Source organism: Mya arenaria, chromosome 16, assembly GCF_026914265.1.
Source record: "Mya arenaria isolate MELC-2E11 chromosome 16, ASM2691426v1".
NCBI lineage: Eukaryota > Metazoa > Mollusca > Bivalvia > Myida > Myidae > Mya > Mya arenaria.
The window spans coordinates 8,848,908-8,860,944 of record NC_069137.1 but is presented as its reverse complement, the minus strand read 5'-3'; the positions used below and the strand labels follow the sequence as shown (position 1 = coordinate 8,860,944).

Sequence of the window (12,037 nt, the reverse complement as noted above, 5' to 3'; positions counted from 1 at the left end):
CTTGATGGGTACAGCTTTATACAACACATTTACACCATGATGATGAAACAGCGCAAGCTTGGTTCATTTTAACAAAGAGCTGTGGCCTTGTTTGAAATATCATTAGTCTTATTTTACATCTATCAACACCATAAAGATGGAGCTGCGCACGCTTGGTTAATTTTAACAGAGATTGTGGCCTCGTTAGACACAGTTTTATGCTTATATTACAACAATCAACACCATGAAGATGGAGCTGTGCACGCTTGGTTAATTTTAACAGCAAGTTGTCATCTTGTTAGATACAGCTTTATGCTTATATTACAACTATCAACACCATGAAGATGGAGCTGCGCACGCTTGATTCATTTAAACAGCGAATTGTTGCCTCGTAAGATACAGCTTTATGCTTATATAACAACTATCAACACCATGAAGATGGAGATGTACACGCTTGGTTCATTTTAATAGAGAGTTGTGGCCTTGTTAGATACAGTTTTATGCTTATATTACAACTATCAACACCATACAGATGGAGCTGTGCACATTTGGTTTATTTTAACAGAGAAGTATGGCCTTGTTAGATACAGCTGTATGCTTATATTACAACTATCAACACCATACAGATGGAGCTGTGCACATTTGGTTTATTTTAACAGAGAAGTATGGCCTTGTTAGATACAGCTTGATGCTTATATAACAGCTATAAACACCATGACATTGGAGCTGTGCACGCTTGGTTCATGTTCATAGACTTGTGGCCTAGTTAGATACAACTTTATGCTCTTCATACACCTTTCAACAACCTACGGATGGGAGAGCGTTAATTTGGTTCAGTTTAATAGAGAGTTGTGAAATTGCTATAGAGAGCTTTATGCTTATTCTCCATTGCATTAACTCCATGCATGGTAACATACCAAACCGGCTTTTGCCACTATTACCTGTCCAAATAAAACGTAGTTTGTGTCATAAGATAAGCCAGTTGACCGGCAACCTGACTTCCATATTTTGAAACCAAAAACGTAAGCACAACCATGAAGATTATGCAATTCTTTTCTTTAATTCTGTATTGCAGAAAAACAAATAAGTGCCATCTAGAAAGTACTACATAAGGTCAAATGCCCATTTAGTCGTGCTTTATAAGAAATGAAAATTTACAAAACAGATAATCACAGACATTTATTTAATCTATCATAGCAATGTTTATCAAACACACACATTTACTCAATTTCTAGTAGCAATACACACCACATAAACACATTTGTTCAATCTCTGAAAACAATATATATCATACACACATCTATTCAATTATTGGCTGAAATTTAAATTAAAAAAAATAATATATTTATGAACAAAGCTAGATATGCTCATTTTTACAGTAAAAATACGACTCCACTTGATTGACAAATTAGTACTCCGTGAAAAGTTACTACACATGGTCTGTACATATACTTATTACACACAATCCATACATAGTTACTACACATCGTCCGTACATATACTTATTACACACACTTCATACATATAGTTCGAATGCATCATCCATACACATAATTCTACTCACAATTTATACATAGAGTTACCTATCTTTACATAGAGTTATTACACATAATCCATACATACAGTTATTACACATAATTCATACATACAGTAATTACACATAATCCATACATACAGTTATTGCACATAATCCATACAACAGTTATTGCACATAATCCATACATACAGTTATTAAACATAATCCATTCAAACATTTTTAACACATAATCCTTACATATGGTAAGAATGCATCATCCATACACACATTTCTTACACACAACCTGTATGTGGAGTTATTACACACTATCTAAACATAGAGCTGTTACCCAGCACCCACACATGCAATTATTACACATCAACCATTTAAAAAGAGTTATTGCACACCATAAAAATATATTTATTAAAAACATTCCAAGCATAGAGTTATTACACACGGTCCATACACACAATAGAGTTATTATATACCATCCATACATACAGTTATTAGATACCATCCAAAATATATTATTACACACCGTCTATACATTGGGAAATTAAACACCATCCATACATAGAGTTATTACACACCGTGTATACATAGGGTTATTACACATCGTATATACATAGAGTTATTAAACAACATCCATATATAGAGTCAATTCACACCATACACACATAAAAATATTACACGCCATCCAAACACAGAGTTAATACACACCATCAATACACATAATTAAAACTCACTAGTCCACTCAATACAAAACGGAATAATTACACATCGTCCATGCAACGACTTCAAATTTTTCATCTATGAATTGTGTCTATATCAGAGGTCATTAACACAGCATGTTTGTAGCACTTATATTTTACAACATTATTATAAACAATAAGGGTGATTGAAAGCTCACAATGCAGGATATTCAATTCATGATTGGGAATACTTGACTTTATCGAATAAAGTTATATCTTTATTTTATAAACTGTATAAGACTGAATAAAAAAGCACTTACATTATTTTGAAACTTGTTAACGATTGTGTCCTAGACAGTTAAGATTTGGCCATATTTCGAACAAAAACACCCTTTGCCTTTTTTTAAAACACCCTCATGTCGAAACGCAATAATTATGAAAAGTAAATAAATTGCAGATACAATAAGCTTACGTTAATATTACGTCTTCTTAGTTAAATAAGTAAACAATATTGTCATTAACTTATAAAAAGTTAATAAATTGCAGACACCAAAAGCCTACGTTAATAATACGTCTACTTAGTTCAATATGTGAACAATATCGTAATTAATATGGAAAAAAATAAATTGCAGACACCATTAACTTACGTTAATGTTCCATCTACTACGTTAAGTAATTGAACAATATCGTAATTAACTGATGAAAAGTTAATAAATTGCAGACACCATAAGCCTACCTTAATACTACGTCTTCTTATTTCAATAAGTGAACAATATCGTAATTAATATGCAAATAGTTAATAAATTGCAGACATCATTAACTTACGTTATTGTTCCATCTGCTAAGCTTATAAACTTAACAATATAGTAATTAACCATTGAAAAGTAAATGAATTGCAGACATCATTAATGTACGTTAATGTTATATCTACTAAGTTCAATGATTGAACAAAATAGAAATGAACATGGGAAAGATAAATAAATTGCAAACACCATAACCTTACGTTCATGTTCGTCTATGTAGTTCAGTAATTGAACAACATAAGTACAACAATTGGGGAAAGCAAATACATATCAGTCACCATATTGTGTCAATCAACATACAATCACGTAACGTCGACTACGTTCAGTAATTGAGCAATATAGTAATTAACTTACGGAATGTAAATGAATAACAGACATCATTAACCTTCGTCCATGTGACGTTTACCAAGTTCAATAAATGAACTAATTGTATATTACAATGGAAAGGTAAATAAATTTAACTAACGTTCTTGTACCGTCAACTTCATTTGTTAATGCGCCTTTCCATTTCACAAATCAATAACTCATCCACTAACTATGTTCAAAACTTGTACAAAGCAAAAGACAAAACATCATACAATGATCAGTACCTATATGTACCGTCTAATAAGTTGAATATATGAACAATGTACTTATTTACATGGGAATACTACAATTGATCTGAATAACAAAGGTTTAAAATGATATGCAGAAATTTCCATAAAAGGAAATTTCAAGAAACGTTCACATATTGATATATTTGTGTTTTTCATGAAGTTTTTTGTTATAAATTCAATTCTATATAAACAATGCGACTTTCCCTTTATGAAAACAATAACTCATCCAATTACTATATACACAAGCTATACAAAGCAAAATACAAATGGTGTCATGGTTTTCATGATTTTTTTTTTGTTATAAATTCAATTCTTAATCAATAAAACAATGCGTCTTTCCCTTTAAGAAAGAATAACTCATCCAATAACTTTGATCATAAGTTATACAAAGCAAAATACATAAAATCATACAATGTTCAGTACGTACATGCACCGTCTAATCAGTTGAATAAATGAACAATGTACTTTTTTATATGGGAATACTACAACTGATATGAATAACAAAGGTTAATGTATATACAAAGATATTTATAATTAGTAAATTTCAATGAAACGTGTACATATTGATTTATTTCAGTTTTTCATAAAGTTTTTCGTCATGAATTCAATTATGTACCAAAACAAGATTTCCACAGGTTATTAAAAGCTAAAAAAGTAATCATACAATGATCTTTCTTTTCTCGTACCGCTTACGTATTACTATTATTTACTTCCAAAGAAAACTACAATTGAAAGATATTGGAAATATAGGATTAAAATTCTTGTAAGTAATAGATTTAACACAAAATGCATCAAAACATGCACAGAAGTACGAACAATTTTTCATTTCTTCGTGTTTTAAGTTAAAAAAAAACGTATTTTCATTCAAAAAACATATTTACAAATTGTACAAAGCAAACATTCACCTATCATTTATCATGATCAGAACTTATGAATAGGAACATAACGACACAATTATTTCTGTCTCAATATATACTGATTGATAAAGGATATTGAAAAAATGTTCATGAATGTATAAATAAAAGAAAACAAAAATGAATCATGGACAAATGTATACAGAAGACAGTATTTTATACACGCTTTTGCTTGTTTCTTTTCCTCGAATGATACATACTGTATATGTAATCTTAAAACACACTATGTTTATTCTATGATATCTGAACAAATAGGGGACAAAATAGAAAAAAAACAACTATTGATAAAGGGGAAAATAATAAATGATAACTCTTGATGTATGGGACCAAATGGAGAAAATAAGAACTATTGATAAAGGGGAAAATTATAAATGATAACTCTTGATGTAGGGAACCAAATGGAGAAAAATAAGAACTATTGATAAAGGGGGGGTGCATAATGTAAAATATAAGTCTTGAAAAAGGGAGCCAAATGGACAAGATCATTCCTGATAAAGGATACCAAATAAATTAATTGATTAATGGGTCAAAATAGGAAATATATCTCTTTGTAAAGAGGGCCCAAATTGAAAAGATAATTCTTGATGAAAATGGTATCATATAAAAGATAACTCTTAAAAAAGGGGGATAAATTTAATGATACCTCTTGATAAAGGGTCCAAATTGAAAAGATAACTCTTATAAAAAGGGCTAAATATAAAAGATAACACTTGATAAGGGGGGAGAATAAAGAAGACAACTTTTGATAAAAGGGCCAAATGGTAAAGATAACGGTTCATAAAGGGGCCAGTTGGAAAGGGTAACTGTTGATCAAGGGGAACAAAATACACAATATAACTCTTGATAAAGGGGGCAGAATGCAGAAGGTGACTCTTAATAAAGGGGGGGGGGGGGCAAATGGAAAACAAACTATATTGTTTCCACCGTATGTACCTATGTTGTTATAATTTAAAACGCATATTTACATCATTCTATCAATAAGAAACTAAGCAATTATCTTTCAAACGATCTTTTAAAAAAAACCGATACATATTGTTCAAGAAAATGGATGTTTCTATACCTTGTGAAAAAACTATCAAATGACGAGAGTATTTACAGAAATGTGTGCTTACATGAATTTGTAATTTAAGTATCTACAAAAGCGATTCCAAATTCGTTCGGTCTCACAAATTGTGTACATTGTTATTCTTACACTTTGCATGAGTGTACTCTAGTATCCCCATTGCAGGCACCAATTGTGTACATTGTTTTTCTTACACTTTGCATGAGTGTACTCTAGTTTCCCCATTGCAGGCACCAATTGTGTACATTGTTCTTCTTACACTTTGCATGAGTGCACTTTAGTATGAATAAACTCTCCGTAGTGATCTCACGTTGTCAAATATTCCGACGTCCGTTCTACATGCGTGGTTATTCCGTAACTTCGGGCTTCACTGCAGTGGACATAGCGAGTGCAGACCTGAATCGAAAGAAACATTTCAGCTAGGTTATAATTTTATATCCGTTTTATTTTTAAAAAAAATGTTATTTTTATTCAAACTAACAAGTTATATCATTAATAGCTTATTAAGGCGTTTTAGATCAGTGTGTATCTAAACTATGAAACATCTGGGCTGGTATTCATTATATTTTTTTAATTGAATTTAAGAACGATGCAGCTAATCGGATTACTTGTTATTTATAACTGTCCAATACAGTGAATGAAGTAAATGATGTATGACGCTATGATTAACTTAAGTTGCAAATTGAATACCACCCCAGATGCTTAACTGTGTTTCATTCTTATAATAAAAAAAGAGTTTTAAACGATTTCATAGTGTTGGGTTGTTTGTAATAAGTTTATATATATATATATATTTTAAATCCGCCCGACGCATTCGCACATTCATAACCAGTAGGGTATCACCCTTTTAGTCAACGATTGCGTCACAATCACAATCACTGTCATCACTAATAATATCCATCATGTGTTTCCGGTCCGGATTGAAATATCCGATCAGAGTGCACGCGCATAAGTCGGTAACTAGGCTTGTTGGAAAAAAAGACAAGTACAGTTTTGGTGCGTACCTTAAGTTTTTCATTCATTTTTGCACAATTCGGCAAAACGCGCGTGTGACGTTTCTAACTGACGTCAATACCCGTAGTCAGTTAAGATCACTGTTAATATCAAGCGGATCCTTTCAAGATCGTGTTTTTAATTAAATCCCGCTTACTTATTGTGGGTTCGGCAATATTCCACGATAGGTCTGGGTAGCACTAAAAACAATAGATACGAGTTAGGATTTGTAAATAAAAAAAATAAATGATTTATCGTCTTGGTCAGTGTAATATGTGGCAATTTTTAAAAACTGTATCTTCAATGTTGTTTTAATCTGTAAATTCACAACGATACTGAATACGCTAATGTATTCCTCACCTTTAAATAGGTTTTGCATTGATATGTAAAAAAATACCTGCAAAAGGTTCATTTTAAAATTGCAAAATCCGTACAGTCTAAACTCTTTGGCTCGATATTGCATGGCTAGATATACTAGTTGGCTCGATATTCCATGGCTCGATATTGCATGGCTCGATATTACATGGCTCGATATTGCATGGCTCGATATACACGTTGGCTCGATTTACTCGTTGGCTCGATATTGCATGACTCGATATACTCGTTGGCTCGATATTGCATGGCTCGATATTTCATGGCTCGATATTGCATGGCTCGATATTGCATGGCTCGATATTGCATGGCTCGATATACACGTTGGCTCGATATTGCATGACTCGATATATTCGTTGGCTCGATATTGCATGGCTCGATATACTCGTTGGCTCGATATTGCATGACTCGATATACACGTTGGATCGATATTGCATGACTCGATATATTCGTTGGCTCGATATTGCATGACTCGATATACACGTTGGCTCGATATTGCATGGCTCGATATTGCATGGCTCGATATACACGTTGGCTCGATATTGTATGACTCCATATATTCGTTGGCTCGATATTGCATGACTCGATATTGCATGGTTCGATTTACTCGTTGGCTCGATATTGCATGACTCGATATATTCGTTGGCTCGATATTGCATGACTCGATATACACGTTGGCTCGATATTGCATGACTCGATATACACTTTGGCTCGATATTGCATGGCTCGATATTTCATGGCTCGATATTGCATGGCTCGATATACTCGTTGGCCCGATATTGCATGACTCGATATACACGTTGGCTCGATATTGCATGACTCGATTTATTCGTTGGCTCGATATTGCATGACTCGATATACACGTTGGCTCGATATTGCATGGCTCGATATTGCATCGCTCGATATACACGTTGGCTCGATATTGCATGACTCGATATATTCGTTGGCTCGATAGTGCATGGCTCGATATATTCGTTGGCTCGATATTGCATGACTCGATATACACCTTGGCTCGATATTGCATGGCTCGATATTGCATGACTCGATATACACGTTGGCTCGATATTGCATGGCTCGATATTGCATGACTCGATATTGCATGACTCGATATACACGTTGGCTCGATATTGCAAAGCTCGATATTGCATGACTCGATATACACGTTGGCTCGATATTGCATGACTCGATATATTCGTTGGCTCGATATTGCATGACTCGATATTGCATGGCTCGATTAACACGTTGGCTCGATATTGCATGACTCGATATATTCGTTGGCTCGATATTGCATGACTCGATATTGCATGGCTCAATTTACTGGTTGGCTCGATATTGCATGACTCGATATATTCGTTGGCTCGATATTGCATGACTCGATATATTCGTTGGCTCGATATTGCATGACTCGATATACACGTTGGCTCGATATTGCATGGCTCGATATTGCATGGCTCGATTTACTCGTTGGCTCGATATTGCATGACTCGATATACTCGTTGGCTCGATATTGCATGGCTCGATATTTCATGGCTCGATATTGCATGGCTCGATATTGCATGGCTCGATATTGCATGGCTCGATATACTCGTTGGCTCGATATTGCATGACTCGATATACTCGTTGGCTCGATATTGCATGACTCGATATACTCGTTGGCTCGATATTGCATGGCTCGATATTGCATGGTTCGATATACACGTTGGCTCGATATTGTATGACTCGATATATTCGTTGGCTCGATATTGCATTGCTCGATATTGCATGGCTCGATTTACTCGTTGGCTCGATATTGCATGACTCGATATATTCGTTGGCTCGATATTGCATGACTCGATATACACGTTGGCTCGATATTGCATGGCTCGATATTGCATGGCTCGATATACACGTTGGCTCGATATTGCATGACTCGATATTTCATGGCTCGATATTGCATGGCTCGATATACTCGTTGGCTCGATATTGCATGACTCGATATACACGTTGGCTCGATATTGCATGACTCGATATACGCGTTGGCTCGATATTGCATGACTCGATATACACGTTGGCTCGATATTGCATGGCTCGATATTGCATGGCTCGATATACACGTTGGCTCGATATTGCATGACTCGATATATTCGTTGGCTCGATATTGCATGGTTCGATATATTCGTTGGCTCGATATTGCATGACTCGATATACACGTTGGCTCGATATTGCATGGCTCGAAATTGCATGACTCGATATACACGTTGGCTCGATATTGCATGGCTCGATATTGCATGACTCGATATTGCATGACTCGATATACACGTTGGCTCGATATTGCATGACTCGATATATTCATTGGCTCGATATTGCATGACTCGATATTGCATGGCTCGATATACACGTTGGCTCGATATTGCATGACTCGATATATTCGTTGGCTCGATATTGCATGACTCGATATTGCATGGCTCGATTTACTCGTTGGCTCGATATTGCATGACTCGATATATTCGTTGGCTCGATATTGCATGACTCGATATACTCGTTGGCTCAAAATTGCATGGCTCGATATACTCGTTGGCTCGATATTGCATGGCTCGATATACTCGTTGGCTCGATATTGCATGGCTCGATATTGCATTGCTCGGTATTGCATGGCTTGATATACTCGTTGGCTCGATATTGCATGATTCGATATTGCATGGCTTGATATACTCGTTGGCTCGATATTGCATGACTTGATTTACTCGTTGGCTCGAGCCAGTTTAAAAAGGACCATTTTTTCTATATATTCATATAAAATTCGATCGGATGGCTCGATATCGTGAGTGGCGATATCTTTCCACGCTCGATGTCATTTTCGCAGTCCCTAGTATTAATTTCACACTGTGTTTTGTTGCTCGATGTCATTTTCGCGGGTTCATGTAAGAATTTCACACCTTAACTTGTTTCCTTGGCTTCATTCAGCACAATGCCATAATCGATTAGAATTACTTGATCGGAATCATAATAAGTATCAAACTTAAGTAGGTTAACAGTTTGAGCAAACATGCTATTACTCTTTCTGTTTTTAATTGGCTCGTGTACAAACGTCAAAATTTTGTCATAACATCTGTAAATCTCAATCATTTTGATAGGCGTCATTCATATAAAATATAGCTCGGAATGTTTCTCCAAATATTAAAATACATACAAATGTCAAATGCTGAGCAATCTAGAAAAGGACCCGGTACAACCTAAGCTATAAATATTGGGTGTTTATTATTTACGCATAGATGTGTTTAATGTTTAATCTAAAAAAAAACGATATTTTCATAGTATCAAACGCATCATGTTGCAAACTGTTCGATAACTATTTGCAATAAATACTCTTCTCTTGTGGACATAATGTATCAAATAACAACAAAGGTAAAATACGTCCTTTAACGTACCAAAGAAAAATACACATTCAGTAAGAAATCCCGCATGGCTCGATAGACTCGAGGCTCGAAGTATTTGGGCCGATCCCGCGAATATCGAGCCACTGAGTTTCGACAGTGTAGGCTTTGAGTGGCTATTGCAATCACAATCGTTACCGTCTTACGTGCTTAAATAAAGAATAGAATCGCTATTTCATACATAATTAAAACATATATAGCGTAAACTCACTTACTTCTTTGCGTTTACTTTAAAACGGATGTCCCATGTTTGGTCCGCCTTATAACTTTTGGGCCACACAGATTTGTATATGTCGCCGTCGTTGTTGTTTGGTTCAAACTTTAATGTCTCGAAATAAATGGAAGGGTATTCCTCCATCTTCTCCTTCAATGGCCAGACATCCGGAGGAGGCCATACACTACACTTGTCTAACACACACTCAACCAAATGTCCAGATACTGCCGCTTGACGAGCGAGGCGCTCAACTATGGCCTGTGGTATTGATACGGTATCAAGTCTGAGTTTTGCTGTATGAGCAGGTGAGTGGTTGAAAGCCATCTGAGGAAAGTAAAGGTTGTCTGAATGCGGCACTTCACTGGGCAGTATATCACAATATGAAATCTCACACGTGTATCCATAATAAATTGCACTGGAAGCAACATACAAACACAATGTTTCCGATATGTCCGTGTCTTCGATCTTAATATGTTTGGTACAGTCCTGTGACGGGCTTGGTGGAGGTACCATCTGGTTCCTCAGCGGATTGTACTCGTCTGATATTTCGGTACAACAAAACAATGTTAATGTTACTGAATGGTTGAGTTGATTCATCCTACCGACGATTTGACAAATTTGTTCTGTTGACATCCTAATACATGATAGTTCCAACACCGTGGTATAATCAGCTGAGATGGGATGTGGAACCACCGTCGGAAAGCCTGGTTGTTCAACAGCAGGGTTTGATTCCAGGGTGATCATGTCCAAGTCACATTTCACGGATTTTCCGCATCTGGTCACGTAATTAATCAGACGAATAAACCCCTCTACTGTGATGGCGAGACACAAAAGCTCAATGTTTGTTGTACATTCAGATGATACTTCCTGCTGCTCGCTATCATTCTGATCCTGCGGTACATCATCTTCCGGTTCTATGGAACATTCCCGCAACACCAATGACGTACCTCCCGCTTTTATGAAAGACTGCGATAGTCGTCTGAACTGTTCCTCTGACATGCGGATACGTTCCAAGTATACGTACTTCAGGTGAGAGAAAAGACCTTCCCGCTCATTCTGTGGAATAATGTTTTGGTATAATTATGACATGTATCTTGAAGAAGTATTAATATTAGTATTAGAAATAGTCATAGTAGGTTGTAATAATAATAATAATAATAATAATAATAATAATAATAATAATAATAATAATAATAATAATAATAATAATAAAAAAGATAAATAATACTAATTATTAAAATAAAAATAATAATAATAATAATAATAATAATAATAATAATAATAATAATAATAATAATAATAATAATGATGATGATGATGATGATGATTATAATAATAATGATAGTAATAATAATAATAATAATTATAAAAAATAATAAAATAAATAAAACAAATAAAATAAATAATAATAATAATAATAATAATAATAATAATAATAATAATAATAATAATAATAATAATAATAAAAGTAATAATAATAAT

At 34.6% G+C, this 12,037-nt stretch overlaps 1 protein-coding gene across 4 annotated transcripts in view; it reads right to left on the bottom strand.

The window, feature by feature from the left end:
* Positions 1-1,553: 1,553 nt before the first annotated feature.
* LOC128222541 (uncharacterized) overlaps positions 1,554-12,037 on the bottom strand; it is a 55,793-nt gene continuing 45,309 nt past the window's right edge. For all 4 annotated transcript variants that reach the window (XM_052931588.1, XM_052931590.1, XM_052931591.1 and 1 more), the window contains 2 exons: positions 10,557-11,611; positions 1,554-5,959 (listed from right to left, as the gene is read on the bottom strand). In XM_052931588.1, the coding sequence (XP_052787548.1) occupies positions 5,911-5,959; positions 10,557-11,611 (1,104 nt within the window). In that variant the 3' untranslated portion in view covers positions 1,554-5,910. The remainder of the gene's footprint in view (positions 5,960-10,556; positions 11,612-12,037) is intronic.